At 37.5% G+C, this 19399-nt stretch overlaps 3 protein-coding genes across 3 annotated transcripts; 2 read left to right on the forward strand and 1 right to left on the reverse strand.

Moving 5' to 3' along the window:
* Positions 1–2571: 2571 nt before the first annotated feature.
* Positions 2572–11567, forward strand: LOC108045760 (1-phosphatidylinositol 4,5-bisphosphate phosphodiesterase gamma-1). The gene is made up of 4 exons (XM_017125178.2): positions 2572–4160; positions 4672–5152; positions 5637–6490; positions 6965–11567. Exons 1-4 carry the CDS (start codon positions 2856–2858, stop codon positions 8033–8035), a joined length of 3711 nt encoding a protein of 1236 aa, XP_016980667.2. The 5' UTR covers positions 2572–2855; the 3' UTR covers positions 8036–11567.
* Positions 11568–13042: 1475 nt separating this feature from the next.
* On the reverse strand, positions 13043–15454 carry LOC108045762 (splicing factor U2AF 50 kDa subunit). Its single transcript, XM_017125180.2, has 5 exons — positions 15287–15454; positions 14149–14712; positions 14001–14089; positions 13820–13942; positions 13043–13603 (listed from the first exon to the last, which is right to left on the reverse strand). The coding sequence occupies exons 1-5, from the start codon at positions 15297–15299 to the stop codon at positions 13142–13144; spliced, it is 1251 nt and encodes a 416-aa protein (XP_016980669.1). The 5' UTR covers positions 15300–15454; the 3' UTR covers positions 13043–13141.
* A 266-nt stretch (positions 15455–15720) lies between these two features.
* LOC108045763 lies at positions 15721–18152 on the forward strand. Its single transcript, XM_017125181.2, has 8 exons — positions 15721–16433; positions 16513–16621; positions 16677–16812; positions 17319–17463; positions 17532–17608; positions 17672–17787; positions 17843–17957; positions 18023–18152. Exons 1-8 carry the CDS (start codon positions 15796–15798, stop codon positions 18139–18141), a joined length of 1455 nt encoding a protein of 484 aa, XP_016980670.2. The 5' UTR covers positions 15721–15795; the 3' UTR covers positions 18142–18152.
* The last annotated feature ends 1247 nt before the right edge of the window (positions 18153–19399 follow it).

The following is a 19399-nucleotide window of genomic DNA, read 5'->3' on the forward strand; positions in this document are numbered from 1 at the left end:
TTATGTCATACAATACGTTTTTAGCTAATCTTTCGCCTAGATCCTTAGGGTGTTGCGTGATAATACTGTTTGCAAGTGGACAACTGAAGCTTTCTTTGCATTCGCGTGCTGTCCAAAATTTGTGGTATTTAACATTAACTTTCTGTTGAAAAAGGATGCGATTTTATTCTCTAACCTGTACATAACAAACTAACATTTAAATAGAAACCCTGTGGTTTTAAGTATCTATCCCAAGAGGATAGTGCATAGGCTCTTCTATCAGACATTTAAAAGTATCTATAGAGACATGTCGGTCTGTCCGTCTCTCCGCCTGACCGTATATCTACATAATACAATTGTTCAAACAATGAAATACAACTATAACTTCTTTGTTTCTTAACTCCGCGATATAGACAAATTTAATCATTTCAGAATTACTGTTTTAATTTTATAAAAATATTACGACTATGTCATTGGGCTACAATGGGAACGATCGAAAAATGTATCCGAAAATAGACATAACTTTATTAGTTTTAAGCTATTCGCAAAAGTATCGAAATATAGAATATTTAATTTTTCTTACAACTGAAACTGAAAGGGTATATAAACTTCGGCTTGCCGAAGATTTTTTTTTATTTTTTGAGGAGTTTCTTTTTATAAAATATAATGCATTAACTTTAAAAGAAAAGTAACTCCGGTCATATCATATTACACTCTCTTACTGTGTGGAACCCTTTTATTCCGGTCTTTTACATATTAGATGAGAGGGGGACTGGCTGATTTTTGCTCGTCATATAAGGTTATTCCCCCTAAACATCTGAATCGCTTATTGGTAAAATTTAAACATTTTCATTTTAGGTTTTCAGGAAACGATCCAAAATTGGACCTATTCAGTTGTCAAACAGTTGACCTGCACAACTGAATTATTAACAACTTTTTGGGACTTCAAAACTTGTTTAATTTTATTGTTAAAACTATTATTGACTATTTTATATCATAGTTAATAATCAGTGGATGTTACAGAGTTTCCATGGCCTTTTAATGAATTACGATAGACAACGAAGGTTTCAGCGATTCAGTCGTTTAGAGAATACCATGTTATAATCAAAGAATGTGCATATTTTTTTTGTTCAATAACTTTTTGATGTTTATTTGTTCTTTAGAAAAAAATAAAAACGCATTCGTTTCAGCAGTATTAATTAATTTTTTCATATAGTTTATTTTTAAGTCAATATATAATGTATGTGTATATATGTGACTTTTGTAAAATAGCCTTTTGCCCCTGTCATCGTACCACAGTGACACCGAAATTAAAAGTATCATATTCGGAAGTACACAGAAATATTTTCGGTGTACATCATATGTACAATCCAACCGATTTTCAAGTGAAGAGATTACATAGCCAAGTCCCACAAACACCATCCCAGTGGAATGGCTGGGATTTTTGATGGATGTGAAACAGTCAACAGACCGCTGAGCAGAATTTTAGCTCTGTTAAACTGTTTAAAAAATACATTTTCTGCTTTTTTTCAATGTTATGAGACAACTTTACAAATTGCTGCCTGGGGAGCGTTTGCCTCCCAATCCTTCGCTTTCTTTAATACTTCGCTCCTCTGTTTCGTAGAATTAATGTGTCGACATGTAAATTCAAATTGTTTCGCGCCAAGATTTTAGGGTTGCACGGACAAATAATGGGGTAAGTATTGGATAGGTACGTGCGGTTAGAAACGTAAATCAACCGCCTAGGACTAATTTGAAAACAAAACCTTGTGGACCACCCTCCAAAAGGGTGGTGCTTTGTTGCTAATACCGTTTACACTGACAATATTCCACAACTAGAGTTACACATTAGCTGTTCTTCGTTCTAATACCAATTTTCTGGTACTTTGATTTAATTTAAATGCAGTTTTTGTGTCTTGCGAAAAAGTATAATATTCCCAAAGATCCTTCTAGTAGGCCGCTAAAACAATATAAAATAACTGAGTTTTGTCATTAACTCTGGGACTTAACGCAGATTAACTATTGAACCCATAGTCCCTTCCTCAAAATGTGTTAATTTATTTTTTGTTAAGAATTATATTATTTTTAAACGCAGCTGTGAGATTGGTAAATAAATTCAAGTCTATTCACACAGGTAAAGGTTCTGCAAGGTTCTTTGGGATTTTATCGAGAAGGAGTCAGCTGATTCAAAGGTAATTTGTCGAAAGTAAAAACTAAAACCAATGCCAGTATTTTTTCATCAAAGATAAGGATGGAATCTTGGAGCGTCCAGGATAAAAATAGTCATAATGACCAATGAGGAAAACCATAGGCGGAAAAACTGATATTAATGAGGAGTGGTGGTCAGCACAACATCCATCCACCAAAGGTATGATGAAAAGCATCCTGTACTATTTCGCCAATATTATCATTATCTGCGGAAATTGTATTAATGTATTTAAAAATTTTTTTTTATTTCGGTTTGTTTACTTTCCGTAGGTCGATCAGCTGTTTTTATGAATGGGTTGTAACAACTTTGTTTAAACTCTTTAAAAACTCAAAGGTATAGCAATTCAAAAGAGTGGGGAATGCCCCATATGATTTTTCTTGGTTTAGTAGTTGTGGAGCCATGCCACCTGGCAACACTGGCAGACTTCCAGCAGCTGGCTTATCTTATTTATTTGTGTGGTGTTTTTGGGTACATTTAAAATACTGCACTGTTAAACTCGGGTGTGCAGTTCGCTCTTTGTGCGTTAAATTGGTGGAAGAGGGCGCAGTTGATCTGCGAACAGTTCCACACGCTGGAACCCATAGCTTGCATCGGCGATTGGTTGGCAAGGCACCACCTGTAGCAGCCTGTAGTATAGGATAGGGATAGGGATACAGATACGGACACGATGAGCTGCTTTAGTGCGATGAGTGCCCCACTGCTCGGCGAGATGGAGCAGACCATCGGGATGCTGGAGCGGGGGACCATCGTGACCAAGCTGTACGGGAAGCAGCGGCGGCCGGACCGTCGCCACCTGATGCTCATACGGGAGACGCGGCAGCTGCTCTGGGCCACGGTGGCCACGCAGACGCCTCGCACCGACTACGAGGGAGCTATCCAGCTGCGCGAGATCCGGGAGATCCGGGTGGGCAAGCACTCCAAGGAGTTCCGCTTGTTCGCCGACGAGTGCCAGCGGTTCGAGAGCAGCAAGTGCTTCGTCATCCTGCACGGCAGCCACTTCAAGCTGAAGAGCTTCTCGGTGGTGGCCCTTTCGGAGATCGAGGCGGACAACTGGGTGAGGGGCCTGCGCTACATGGTCAGGGACACGCTGGCCGCTCCATACCCTCTGCAGATTGACCGCTGGCTGCGCCGGGAGTACTACCAAATCGAGAACGTCAACTCGCACTCAGCCAAGGCCACGGAGCAGTCGCCGGCGCAGGTGACGATCAAGGACTTTAAGCTCTTTTTGGCCGGGGTCAGCTGCAAGATGACTACCGGAAAGTTTATGGAGCACTTCACCGAGGACGTGCGCCGCAAGCACGACCTCAAGTTCGACGATTTCTCGCGGCTCTACCAGAAGCTGCTGTTGCCCAACAGCTTTGCCAGCATCCTGTCTGGATCGGGAGCGGCTGGCTTCCCGTACTCGGAGGACCAGCTGGTGGTGCGGCCGGCGGAGCTGAAGCAGTTCCTGGAGGCGGAGCAGCGCGACCTCAGCACAAGCGAAATCAGTAACGCCTCCATTGCCGCCTTCATTCGGGACTTCGTGCAGGATGTGGAGCGCGATGTGCAGGAGCCCTACCTGACCTTCCCCGAGTTCGTGGACTTCCTGTTCTCCAAGCAGAACGACCTATGGAACAGCAAGTTCGACTCGGTGTTCATGGACATGAACCTTCCGCTGTCCTCCTACTGGATCGCCTCATCGCACAACACCTACCTAACTGGCGACCAGTTCTCCAGCGAGTCCTCCTGCGAGGCCTATGCGCGCGCCCTGCGAATGGGCTGCCGCTGCATCGAGCTGGACTGCTGGAACGGGCCCGACAACCTGCCCTACATTTTCCACGGCCACACCATGACCTCCAAGATCAAGTTCATGGACGTTATCAAGACCATAAAGGACCACGCCTTCATCACCTCCGAGTACCCAGTGATACTGTCCATCGAGCAGAACTGCTCTTTGGAGCAGCAGCGCAACATGGCGCAGGCCTTGATCGAGGTGAGCTCACATTCCTTAGAACTTTTCCTATATATTTGCTTTATATGCCATCCTACATACATATAGAATAAAACAATCGACAATTTTTTTTCACAGACTTGCAAATAGTTATTCATGAATGTGTAGTTTCAAATTTGTCCAATATCTTTGCAAGTTATAGCAGTCAAAACAAGTAAATTAATACCTTGGGCGCCAAGGTATCAAAGCCGTTTTTAATACTACTACCTAATCAAAATAATGTCCTTTATTTTAAATTTTCGCTTTTTTTTCCTAGCAAGAACAACGGACTCTAAAAAATATCACTTGTCGATTTTGTCTTTAAGTTTTATATGTATCTCAACTCTTATATGCCGATTTCTTAAAGTTGACATGGAGTTACACAGTTGAGTAAAACTAATTTGCTTTCCAATTTAATGCCAATTTTTAGAACGAAAAATCGGTCTTAAATTTAACATTACCATTTCTAATAATTTATTTTAAAACACACATATCATTGCACCAATGTTTTCAGGTGTTTGGGGACATGCTTCTTTCCCAACCTTGTGACCGGAACGAGAAACACTTGCCCTCGCCATACCAGTTGCGTCGCAAGATTATCCTAAAGCATAAGAAGTTGCCGCAGTTTGACGATATCAGCAATGGGATTTCTGGCACAGGGTCGTTGGGCCCCAGGTCTTCATTGGCCAGCGGAGGTGGTGGAGCCCACGGGGAGAACGATGGCGAGAATGTGCGCAAGGTGTTCAAGGAGGGATTGCTGTACTTTAAGGACCCGGTCGACAAGTCCTGGAATCTTTACCAGTTCGTGCTTACCCATCAGGAGCTAATCTACTCCTCCGAGATTAATGAGTCGCGGAACGGGAACTCGGAGGATGATGACTTTGGGCTTTCCTCGTCGTGTTCGCTGAACAGCAACATGCAGCAGAAACAGAAGGATACGTCGGCCAACGACGAGTTGCACTTCGGCGAGAATTGGTTCCATGGAAAGCTGGAAGGTGCGTTGATCCGAGCAATCAAAAAGTTGTTTGGAACGAAGTATTTGGGTTAAGTTGCATAAGTTATTATATTTTTGACCAGATTTTACTTTCCCTGGCCTGTTTCGATTTCATTTTATTACACATAATTCGTAGTTCCTTTTTTATATCTGTTCCAAAGTTACGGTGTGCTTTGGTTGTTCTGCTTTAGACATCGATTACTTAAACCCTTCTTGAGTCCAATAATTTCGCAAAATTAATCGTCAACCAAAACTCGAACTATATAAAAAAAAAAAGTGACATGTTAATATTATGGAGTTAAACTCCACCAAAAAATGGTTAACATTTTTTAAAATTAATTCTGTTGAGTAGTGTATTTAGTCTGCCATTTCACAAATGGTAATTCAAGTAACATTTTTAAAGAACTGAATGCTTCATTTATATTTGCAATTTATTGGAATTTTTCATTTTATCTTTAGATTAACATCTAATATATGTGTTTCAGGTGGCAGGAAGGAAGCAGACGACCTACTCAAGCAGTACAAACATTTTGGGGACGGAACATTTTTAGTACGCGAATCGGCCACATTTGTAGGAGACTATAGTCTATCATTTTGGCGACGAAATCGACCCAATCACTGCCGCATTAAGTTGAAGCATGAAAATGGGTCTATCAAGTACTATTTAGTAGAGAATTTCGTTTTCGATTCACTTTACTCCTTGATAGTTTACTACCGAAAGAACATGCTGCGAAGCTCAGAGTTTTCGATTATACTGAAGGAGCCTGTTCCGCAGCCGAAGAAGCACGAGGACCAGGAGTGGTTCCACCCAAACACCACCAAGGAGCAGGCCGAGCAGGGTCTATTTAGACTGGACATCGGCTCGTTCCTTGTGAGGCCGTCGGTGCAGAGCATCAACGCGTTTGTGATCTCGTTCACTATCAATCGGAAGATAAAGCACTGTCGCATTATGCAGGAGGGTCGTCTGTACGGCATCGACACGATGAACTTCGAGTCTCTGGTCTCGCTTATCAACTACTACACCCGCAACCCGCTCTACCGCAATGTTAAACTCAGCCACCCGGTCTCTCAGGAGCTGCTGCGTCAAGCACTAGCGGAGGTCGCCCAGGGCGACCACAGTGGCAGCCTCGACGACAACGGGGCCTCCAACTACATGGGCTCCCACCTGGAGGAGTATGTCACCTGCAAGGCCCTCTACAGCTACAAAGCGAACAAGCCCGACGAGCTTTCTTTTCCCAAGCACGCTATCATCACGAACGTGCAGCGGGACAACTCGATGTGGTGGATTGGGGACTACGGCGGAATGATAAAGAAACATCTGCCGGCAAACTACGTTAAGGTAACATCTGCAAGTATACTTCAAAATAAAATTGTGAAGCTGCAGTCAATATTGTTTGTCCGTTTAATACTTATGTATATCCAACTTCTTTATAGTAACCAACAATCAAAAAGACACCAGCTTTAGAGTTATAAGACTCAATAATATACGATTTGTGGTGTTTAGCAAGATTTCTCAATCTTTGAGAGAAAGAATAACAAGAACTAGAAGTCAAAAGTCAAAAGTGATTACCGACAATCAGAATTAACTCCAACATTGTATTGAGAATGTAAATGTTAATTGCAAATTAATGTCAAATCTTAACCAACATTCAGAAATGGGCCCTAAATGCATCATCCCCAGATTGTCACATTAAATAATATTAGTATTAAGAACAGTTTTATGAAAAGTATATAAAGATAATGTAAGTTTGTAAGTAAGTTCTCTGACCCCATTAGTGCATATTTAATTGTTTTATTTCTTTTCACTATTCAGGTTATTGATTCCGCCACGGAAGACTACAGCTCGTTGAACGAGGAAGGTTCCGATGGGCGCACCGACTCCATTGAGATATTCGGAGCTGTCGCCTCGCTTTTTGAGTCTAACGATCCAGGCATTATCTTCAAGCTGCAGATACAAACGCCAACGATGCAGAATCCTTTCGTAATCGGTTTTGACAACCAAGAGACGGCCTACGAGTGGGTGAAGGCCATCCAGGAAGCGGCCCTCATCGCCAGCCAGCTGGCATCGGAGCGACGGAAAAAGGAACGCACTGCCCGAGTGGCCAAGGAGATGTCCGACCTGATCATTTACTTCCGCAGCGTGCCTTTCCGCGAACACTCGTGGATATTTCAGGAAATGTCCAGTTTTCCTGAAACGAAGGCGGAGAAGCAATTCTTCCAGCAGAACACGCAGCTCTTCCTCTCTTATCACCGCAACCAGATCAGTCGAGTGTACCCAAAGGGTCAGCGGCTGGACTCGTCGAACTTTAATCCCATGCCGTTCTGGAACATCGGATCACAGATGATCGCTCTGAACTACCAGACGGGTGACAAGGCCATGCAGCTGAACCAGGCCAAGTTTAGGAACAACGGGCAGTGCGGTTACATCTTGAAGCCTGCGTTCATGAAGTCCGATGGCTTTAACCCCAACCATCCCTTGACCGACAACTTCAGCGAGGTGAATGTAAGCATTCGCGTTATCGCGGCCCGCCACCTGTTTCGGGGGGGAAAGTCAAACAATCCACAGATCGTGGTTGAAATAATTGGCGCGAGCTACGACACCGGCGTCAAGTACCGCACCAAAGTCAACGAAAACGGGTTCAATCCCGTGTGGAACGAGTCGTGCGAGTTCAACGTGCGCAATCCGCAATTCGCGATCCTTCGCTTCGAAGTGCAGGACGAGGACATGTTCGCTGAGACGCACTTCATCGCACAGGCCTGTTATCCACTGACCTGCATACGGCAAGGCTATCGCAGCGTCATCATGCGCAACAAGTTCAGCGAAGAGCTGGAACTATCGTCCTTGCTGGTCAACATCAAGATCGCAAATGCCACTTCCTCATAAATGGATTCGTGTCTTGTTAAGTATATCGGATCATTGATGGGTGTATTGTACTTTCTATTTAGAGTGCGGCCAATGACTCCAAATCCACATGTAAGTGTGGATTAGTCGATTGGTTAGAAAAACAATTGTGAACTAAAAGAAAGCAAAGCTATTTCGCAAAAGCAATTTGTCAATCGCTGTACATACATAATTCCATCAAACTATGACCTGATTCTCCGACTTATACTAGTTTTAAAAGGAAGAAACTTGAAACGTGTTTTGATTTTATTTATATTTATTTCTATACACATCTTGAGTATGAAAATGCATACTATACTATTAGTATTGAAGTAATCGAAATCATTCAAATCAAAACATAAACTAAATTGTTGTAATCTCTACGAATGAGTTTTACTTTTCCTAAATGTGAGGGTTTATCTGAATGAAAGTCTTTTACTAAAATCTATTTTTCGTCAATCTATAGTTTTTCTATGGTTTTATTAAATAAAATATAAAGTAAATACATAACCGAAGTTCCACTAAAGTCGTTTTATACAATATTTTTAATTTTAAAAAATTCATGTCAACATTTTATCATGTAATTTTAAAATGGCAAACGAAAATCTACTTTTTCAGCTTAGACTTTAATTCAGGAGAACAAACTATATTAAGGATAAGATAAAATTATCCGTAGAGGTGCTTAGCCCTGAGTTTTGTTTTAAAATCACTACTCAGCTTTTCAATAATAGAAAATCAGAAGTAATCAAGTACATTCTTGATGGACTTTGGAAAGTTTTACTTTTACTTACTCAATGCACATTCAATTTGCATAGATCCAGTAAATTCAAAATTTGTAATTATTTTTTAAATATTTGCTCTACAATTATTAAAAGTTATTGAATTTTATTTTTTAGATCATCATTAAATAAGTTTTATATTCATTTTGAACCGAAGAATAATTAATTTGTTGCACTGCGACAACCAAATTCTTTAAAGTTTTAAAATGATTTTTTTTAAATCTAAAAGTTAATTTCTTCCACCTAAACTCCAATCCAATTTTAATTGAATTGTACTGGAACAAATTTTGGGAATATATCGTATAATATGAATCAAAACATATCAAGCATACGATTCGAAGATCAAAAGCATTTATTTAACATTTTATTTTCAGTCTAAGAAATTAATTTATGTTTTAGAAAATTTGGGAAATTCCTTTAAAATCTTTAAATTTTTAACTATGACTTTACTATATTTTAATTAAGTAAAATAAGAAATAAGCTTGGTGATTCGGATATCATTTGTAAACACCCTTCCCAAATGATAACTGAAAAAGCAATTTCCTTGGAGTGTTGATGACCTTCTGTTTATCCAAAGGCTTTAACCGACCATATAATATTTTTATCTAAATTAAATTTAGATATATATTCAGGGATAAAGGGATTAGCCCCAATGAAATTCCAAAAATAGGGCATTTTCTTAATGTATTACTGGTACGAAAACTAATACATTTTTTTAACAATATCATTATATTTCACATATCTTAGAATTTTTGAATTAACAAACACCGCGTTTTACGGTGACCAATTTTGACCAATTTAACTAGTGATTGTCAGTTTAAAAAAATTGTATTTTTTTACCAAAAAAAGTTAAAAGCTTTAGTTTTACAGACAAAACTATCAATCGTCATTTGTATCGAATATAAATTTTTCGAGAAAATCGCGATAACAGTTTCAACTTCAGTGGTAAACTCAGCAGATTCTTGTTGCTCTAAGGTCATATCTCTGTCAACATTGCTCGTATTTAAAAAAAAAAAAATTTGAAAAAAATTACTAAGCTCTTTCCAGCATTTTTTTTAGAAGAAATAATCAATAACATTTCGTTTACTGATCATGAAAAGCCTTCACAACTTAAAACCCGCGCACAAATTTTAATTTTCTTCTAATATATTATGTTCTTAATTGGCTTACCAAAAAATGTTATTCTAAATAATTCTTAATAATTAAAAATGGCTTGTTTTGACCCGTGATAGTTGTTAACTAGTGCCTTAAAATGCAAACTATTAACTTGGACATTCTAATTCTAAAACTAGTATTAAGTTTCATTTCCAATAAACTGTTTTCAAGATATACACAAAAAGCATATTCAGTCCCGGTACAGTTTTCACTCGAAAATGGAGTTGTTAATTGGGTTTTCCTCTATCAGAACTAATTTCGTTGGTTGAGGAGAATAAACGATTCTTAAGAAGAAGATGACTTACATGAAATGAAATTGCACTTAAATAACACAAGGATAAAAATATGAAGATTTTTTAGAAGATTATTTAAATTCATGTTATTACAAACTTGGTTATAGGTTCTTTATAGAACATTGATGTTTTTAAATTCATTTATTCATTTAACTTAGCATTCCCATTCATTCATTCTTATAAAACCAAAAAAATTTAAATTCCGCTTCTTACAGACGGAAAAACATGACTTGATCGACTCTACTGATGATCCGGATTAAGAATACATACTTTTAAACGAATACAATCCACTCAAATTAGTTTAAAAAAATCTTTGCGCTTGACTCTAATCTGCGGGATTTACCAATTCTAAACTTAACCGACTAACGTAATTAGATACCCATTACTATACCCATTACTCTAAGAGTTAAAGGTTATATTTTATTTTTGGAAAGTATGTATCAGGTAGAAATAAGCGTTTCCGACCCCATAAAGTATATATATCCTTGATTGGGATCAACAGACAAGTCAATTAAGCCATGTCCCTCTGGCTGTCATAAGTTTAGGGTTCATACGCAGCCACGCCCCCAAAATCTATCGACACTCCAAAAATGTTTCAGATCGCACAATTGCTTTGGAAGTTATAGGTCATATTAACTGTTAATTATGACGCACTGCATATTTCAAAAACGAAATTCAAATATTTAAGAGTGCGGAAAAGGGCGAAATACTGTTAGCGGGGGCGGGGCGCAGGTCGTTTTCAGTTTGAGGTGTTGGCACTGCAGTCCGGCAGATGGCCCCACCTAAAATTTTCAAAATGCGCCATAAATGAGTAAGGCGGTACACTCGACTACAGCCTTCCTTTTATGTATTTGGTAATTTAAATATAAAAGCTAGGAAATATATGAGATCGGTTACAAGCATTTCTCGATTTGATGAGTGGGAATTTAATTCTCTCGGAGTTAAATGGGTATCGACAGGTTTACAATCTAAAACAGATCTGTATTCCATATGAATGCGCTTAAATTATCGAATTTTATTTCCATATGCGTGCTTTTAGATACTTCTCTATACATTTAATTGTCATGCATTTGCAGTTAATTTAACCCATATATCTAAATCGGACATTTTTGATTAATCATTTTAAGTACCCTAAATGTATTTATATTGCCCTTTCCGTTTTAAGTGTATGTATCTGTATCCGTATGTCTAAAATATATATTCCTCTATTTTGTAAACGCAATATTTTCAGTAAACACACAATATGTGTACATACATACAATATTTAATGCCAAATAAATATTTTCCGGCGATAGCTGTATATGTATATATATTACATTGTTTTAATTTTTTGCATTTGCCTTTGGTTCATCAACCTGTAAGCCCTAGATCGAATTAAATATTTATCCATACCAACCGATGTTAGTGTAAATTTTAGAGCTCTACACGGGTGAACTTGTAAGTGATCACTTTGTAAGCAAATCCAGTCGAGAGTAGCAACTTTTCATTCGACTCGTGCTAAAATGAAATTGGTTTGTCAACTTGAAGACTTGTAAGTCTTGCCGAAAATCTTAGGTATACTATGGAAGAGACATCATTTGTTTATGATCTGCCATTTGCATAAAACGAATAGTATTATAAACCTTTAGAGTTATAGATCTTTAGCAATCACTAAACTCCCATTTTGCGAATAAAACAGGATGTTGTAATAATTCGGTCAGTTATTAGGAATAATGTAGTGAAAATTAAAGTGTGCCATCCTCATCCTAAGAAATATCATTTGTTTCCCTTTATCTTTCTGTTATAAGCGACATGTTTAGAAATCCTCATCTGAAGAATTCGTTTTATATGTATATATCAAGCTTTATGCGTATATGTTAAAAGCCAACGAAATTATTCGGTTTTTCTCTTAATTTGCCAAAATTTTTTAGATCTATGTATGATGCCTCCAACTTGTATAAACTTAAAACCATATATCACTATATGTTGTATGTATGGAGGGCTATAATTTTTTTCAATTATTGCTCAGATCCGTAACGTTCCGACCTATGTAAATATAGATATAGTTTATAAAGAAATAAGTTCGATCCAGTTTCTTAATCTTTGAAATTATCAGATGATAAAAAGTGACTAAAATAAATTTAATAAAATGTATATTTACCAACAATCCACTTATAATTTTTTCGCTCAACATTAAAGTGTAAAGTATAAATTAAGGTAAAGTTTAGCACCAGGCGAAATACAAATTAGTTGGTATTACCCATTAAAAAGTACGTAAAAATTAAATATTTGATAGTTTCACCAAGTTTTCTCATAACGTGAAAGAAAGTTTCCTGTTTCGAATTATTAATCTACAAGTAACTTCTTTTCAGGATCAGAAGCGTTAAGTCTAGTTTTTTTTGTTGACCAGTGATATAAAGGAAAGAGCTGCACGATGCCAAAGATCCAAGTTTTCAGTAAGGAGCCGTGGTGAACAAACTTGATATTTTATAAAGGTTCGGCCGGTAATTTCTCTTTTTTGATTTAAAAACTTTGGTTAGAGTACGAAATCGATCTACTTTTTTTTTTAAACCAAACGATAAATGGCCAGACAACAAACTAATAAAAAAAATAAATATTTGAAACTCACTTAAGTCACTTAAACAATTAGTTGGAAAGAGAACCTAGTTCTTTATTTTAAAATGTCACCCACATTTTTATGGCCTATTCCCATAAATTGTGTACAGTTTCACCCCATTACGAGCACTCTTATTTGGTCCTCAAGGTCCTCTACAAGGCAGCAGATATAGGCGTCTATCCCTTTCTATTTGATGTTTTTTCGTAGTCAGATCGTAAATTGTTACTTTTATTGTGTGATATTTATTGGACAATCGGTGAATGTGAGAAATATGATTTACTTGTATTTAGAATTCGCGTCTATGGTATTTGTCAGGGTCGAAATATGATGTAACGACAACGCGATCGCTGAATTTTCTTCCAGTAAGTGCCTGCTGAGCCTTCTGACAGTCGAGAACCGAGTTAAATTCGACAAAAACTTTGCCACATCCCGGGACTTCCACGCCTTCTATGGGACGCGGTATCTCCACGCTTCGCACGACTCCGTACTTCGTGCACTCTTCCTTGATATCCTCCAATATATCCTCGTACTCCTCCTCGTCCCGCAGTTCATCAGGGGTGACCATGTTGAGCAAGCAAAGCACCTCTGTCGGTGGTCCGGAAGTTACCACGTTTGACAGACCCGGTACTTGCAGCATTACGGATTGAGTGGTGTTGGCAGCGTTCTGGGCATTCTTAGCGCCAACGCTTGCACGTTGAACAATCAGTTTCTTGTCACCCAGCTGCATTCCATTCAAGCCAGCAATTGACTTTCAATAATAAAATAAATAAAAAGAGAGAATACCATTAGAACAAAGTTTTCCTAAATATTAATCAAAATTGAGCAAAAACAAAAATTATTTCACTGCAAAACGCTTGAACGCTTTCTGGGAATCTTTCTTATTTTACTTATTTATAAGTAATTTTTACGGTATTTCCATGTTGTTTTTTTCTTTAATTGCAATGCAATTGAGTACGTTTCTTACCTGATCAGTGATACTTAGATCCACATATTCGCAGAATGCGTACCCTTTGCTTAATCCAGTAGCAGCGTCTTTAACAAGGTTAAATGCTCGTAGCTTGCCAAACGACAAAAGTAATTCCTTAACCTTGAAGAAAACGTTGTCATTTTATTTTGTTAATAACAATATATGCTTTTTTACAAACCTGATCGTCATTTAAATAGTTTGGCAGACCTCCAATGAAGATTTTGTGAGGGGAGTCCGGAACCACTGTCGAAATAACTCCGCTCGAAACTGTGAAATGGGCGCGTTAGATGGCTGGCTTTGACTAGGAAACTGAAGCAGTGACTTACCAACAGCGGGCTTAATTGCTGGTGTATCCGTAATACCTGGCATGGGTTGATAATCATGCGGACGCCTGATCTTCAAGCTCTGCCCCTTCAAATTGATGCCGTCGAATGCCATCGCCTGGGTGGTTTCATCTATTGATCTGAACTCAAGGAAAGCGAAGTTTTTGTCTAAATTTATCTGGCAGGCCAGCACCGGACTGCCGGCCGCTTGTGCCAGGCCAACTAAATGCATCTGTTGGTTAAAGAACTCCATCATCTCCTCCTCGGTGACGCCAAACGGAATGTTGCCCACGTACAGACGACGCGCCTGTCGGGTGATTGTCGATCCGACCACTGGCACCGCCGTCTGGGGCGTGTCCGGCACAACGCTGGCCGGGATTTGTCCGGACGCCTGCATGGCTTTGTACTGCATTGGGGTTATGTGCTCGAATCCCGGCGGCGGCACATCCCAGTAGAGCGACGGCTTGCGCCGAGAGTTGCGATGATGGCGACGGTCCCTGGAGCGATCGCGATGGCGGTCACGGGAGCGGGAACGATGGCGGCGTCTCTCCCGGTCACGTTCGCGATCTGTAAGGATAGATATTATAAATAAATGTTACGAATTAATCAGAACCGAAGGCATCACTGCATTTGACGTTCAGCATACACTCTGGTACATTCACATATATATCACACGCATACACTCAAATGTTTTCAACGAACGCTTACTTGCATCTTTGCGATAACATCACCTTTTTGCAAATAACGAATTGTTTGCTGTTGAAGATCGATCATTTCGTTAAATGCACCGGGTTGAATAAAACTACTGGGAAAAGTATCCGAATATGGTTAGACATTCATACAGACATACATGTGTACAGATTGATATGCATGTATGTGAACCGCCGGGGTAAAAAAAAAACAACCGGTCAAATACTACAAGCGGTTAACAGAGTGCATTAAGTGAAATTGAACTGTGATAAATCGAAAATAAACTCTGCAAAGCAGGCAATTCTGCATTGTCAAACAAATCTGGTTGCACATTTTTCATTTCTTTACTTAATAAAATACGCTTGTATGTATGTATGTATACGCATACATCCATTTATGCACACTTGGGCATCTAAATGCGAGCCATGTATTCAGTCTTCATTTAACTCACCATCATATCCCATTGTTATATTTAAATAAAATAAATATCTTTATAAACGACAACAATTTTAACTATATAAAATGCCGATGAAAAATGTATCCCTTTATTGCGTATATTAATGCAGATATCTGCGAAACGATATAAAACAGAACACGTGAAAACTGGAGAACAATGGAATGGAACGAATAGAGTACTCCGATTTATCGAACAGTTGCATTTTCAAAAACATCGTTCAACGATTAATCGGCATGATTTCACTTTGTAAGGTAGCTAAAGAAAAAAGCCCATGATCTAATTTATTTTGGTGCAATATCCAATTCTAGTTGTTTAAATAACTTAAAAAAACCACAAGAGTGATCTAAAACTTGGCATTTCAAAAATGCAAATATTACAACGTTTATTGCTCTTGCAAGATAATAACGACTGTGACGTCATGCGCAATTGCGCACCTTCTCAGTCATGCACAGATTGTTTTGTTTTGCTCGTAAACGGCCGGTGTTTTTGTCATTAAGACTACTATGAGCATTAAGATATATTTACCATTCAACTACTATTACCTTAAGAAACTCACAAATTTGTACGGCCATGTGCAAATAAATGAAGATAATGTCGTAGTGTATTACGTCCTTGAAGCTTCAGATTTAGAATTTCGTGAAAAAACCATAAACCATGTAGCGGACAATACGCGATTCTTGGGTTCTATCCTGAATGGGGACTTCAATGCAGATCAAAATCAATATCTTAAATTCAATATGCGGCTGTGTTTTACGTACAATAGCAGTCAAGCTAATATAACGCTGGTTTACATTGGGATTACCCCAGAATATCTAAAACACATTAAACTAATTCTCTATGATAAACAAATTATACGGAATTTGTTGGTTGGCGGGGAGTCTGTAAATAACCGACCTAAAGCATATAATGAGAGCAATGATTGCGACTTCTTGGAGCTATCCAGATTGACACAGCCCACAGTTGATACTCATGGGCCAACTAATACTAAAAAAAAGCGTGTCCTATATCTGCTAACTCTCATTGCCGACGCTCCAATTACAATGTTTAGATATATTGTAGAAAATGCGTTCGTCAATATCATAATGATTCATACGACTATCTACAAACACTTTAAGGAATGGCAAACAACCTGTGATAATCGGTAATAAAAGGAAAAAAAACCATATTCATTTAATCGATACTAAATGTTTGTAAATATACTATTTTGCTTATCTTGGCAGAACTCGCCAGGCTAACATTGCACTTGATAGAATAATGGGAATGATAGTGATGCTAATACTTTTTTCATTAGCGACACAGCCGGGAGATTTTCTTATACCTATATCGCACGTAAGTCTGTCACTTAACGTTGTCACTTGTTACGTTACATTTACCATTTTGTCAGTACGTTATTGACGAATTATACAGCCTACTAAAGGTATTAGAAGGAAGTCCTATTGGTCTCAAGCTAAATATACATTTAAATAATTTCTTTCTCGACTGCTTTAAATATCACATTGAGTTGTGGTCAACGTTTTTGGGTAAGCATTAATCAAAATTAACCACTCATTTGGAGGATATTATCATTATAAGAACAAGCATATCAATTTACATCCAAACTAATAAATTATATATTAAAAATAATAATAAGTTTATGACTGCAAAAGAAAGAAGAAATTGGTCAAGCAGATAACCAAGAATATATATGCTATTCTATAATTAAAACTACTCGAGGCCATTCAGCTCGTCAGTTAATTTATTTAGTTGCGATATTTTTAGTTTAGTAGAAGTTTATTTGTGGTTAATTGTCATTTAATTTTTTGTATATATTTATTTTATAAAATGTTTTGGGAGTTTTTTGTGTTGGGCGATTGTGCTTCCAATATAATGTTGGTAATATGTTATTTCTATTTATAAGTTGTTAATACATACGATTATGTATGTATACATATACTTTTTTATTGTTATTGGTCGGTGAAAGAAGCAATTTTACCTTTCTTGATAAACGTTTTTTTTGTTCCAACTAATAATTTGTTTACTTTTATAGATTTTATCGAACCTTTAGTACGACAAGTCTTTTTGGCGATTGGAGTGTTTGGTTGTTTGGGTCTTACATTCCAGATAGCGCTCCTAGTGGATTTAATATCCATAATTGGGCTACATTCTCATTGCTTTTACATTTATACCAAAGTGTAAGTAACCATATCATTTAGAAAATATATTAAATAAATTTCTTATAAATCAACATTAATTTTAACAGGCTCTACAATGTGGAAAGAAAAGGGCTGTCAGTACTATGGCAAGTAGTTCGAGGCAACCGTTACAATATTTTAAAAGGCAAGTTTAATTCTTATGGTGATACAAGGATTACTTTCATTTCTAAAATTGTGTTACTTTCAGGTCGCATAGAGTCGCATAATTATATGAATCGGCAGTTATATCTTGCAACAATATTTTTCTCGGCCATTTTGTTCTTGTTTCCAACTACCCTTGTCTACTATATTGTTTTTGCTGCTGTAAGTTTACACATTGCCCAAATATTACGTGATTTTAATATTACAATCTTTAAAGCTTAAGGTGCTAACCTTTGCAACTCTTAGCATATTTGAGTTTTTCCGGAGAAAACTTTTGTATCTTCCGATTGAAGGATGTATGAAATGGTTTATAAAAGGATGTGTTGAAATAGGTACATACATATAATAAAAATGGGGACATAAATGGTTGAAGTTTTATAATTATCTATTTTTTCAGATTGCCTTCAAATCAAGGATGTTTCACCTAATGACAAGGCTTTTTTAAAACACAAACATTATAATATCGACGTGTCTGTATACAAAATTCAAACCATACAATCCGAGCCAAATATATAATTTTACCTCTATTTTGTTAATATCTTCAATTGACTTTTTAACTTAAAAATTTAAGTAAAAGTGTGCACGAAATAAGCTGTCCGATTTATATAAAATTAAATCTGGCTTTTCTTAAATCTTAAAAATGAATGTATCTCGAAGTATGTATATGCGTTTGTGCTTAAAACAGCAAGACTTGCATCTCGCTTACTCTCCATGTAGAAGTTGAAACAATATTTATTTGCCAGCAAGTCTTGCATCTCGCTCATTTTCACTTGATGCCATACAGTTGTCCAAAAAATACTTAAAACTAACTTTTTGGTGTTATTGCTTTGACCGCAGTTGTGCGTATCTCATTAGATGTGCAAGATTTGCTGTTTCTGAACTTATACGCATATACTCAGTTATTTGCCATTTCAGGAATTGGGATTTAATAAAATCAATACAACCGGAGGTGAAGAATTTTCTTTCTTTATTTTTTCGCTGTTTCCTAAAATGTCACCTAACCCAAACTAAAAAAATACGTTTTTGAAAATATTCTAATACACCTTCGCAAAATGTGAAAGCATATTTTTATGAAATCAGTTATGTAGTAGCTCACAGCTTATTTCGTGCAGACGTAAACTTAGTAGTAGTATTTTGGCATTTATTAAGGCACTTCATTATTTTTAAACTTCACTTAAAACTAAGAATAACTAAAAATACTGACTTGTGTCAAAGCTTATTTCGAGCAAGGAACTTCATGTAAATATATTGACTATTAAATAACGTTATACTTTGTGCGGGCTCCCTTTTGTTTGATGACATCCTTTAATCGAGTTTGCATCGAAGAAATCAACTTATCTGTGGTATCTTTTGGAATATTTGCCCATTCTTCCAAGAGGGCCTTTTTAGATCATTTTTATAAGATTTTGACCTCTTGAGACCTTCGTAACGATCAACGATTTAATTAAAAATGTACGGCCATTCGAAGACCCATAGCATATTGGATACATTTCGGGAAAATAATCCTATTACATTATACAATTAACCGTTTCCAAGGCTGACCTTCCAATAATAATGGTAATAGGCTCGTTTTGTTAGCTTTACTATAATTCCCCAGATTTATTTAGCTCCTATTTAAAAATCAAAACAATGAACAGCTGTTTTTCTACAGCCTAGTATAAAACGGTGGTTCAGCGTGATTGCGTTAACTCCGATAACGATAGAAAACTCGCGTTAGGGTATATCGGCTTTTTCAAACTATTCCCATATGGTGTTCTGTGGAAATAGGCTATTA

The sequence above is a fragment of the Drosophila rhopaloa genome, unplaced genomic scaffold (genome assembly GCF_018152115.1).
Source record: "Drosophila rhopaloa isolate 14029-0021.01 unplaced genomic scaffold, ASM1815211v1 contig_3, whole genome shotgun sequence".
NCBI classification, from domain to species: domain Eukaryota; kingdom Metazoa; phylum Arthropoda; class Insecta; order Diptera; family Drosophilidae; genus Drosophila; species Drosophila rhopaloa.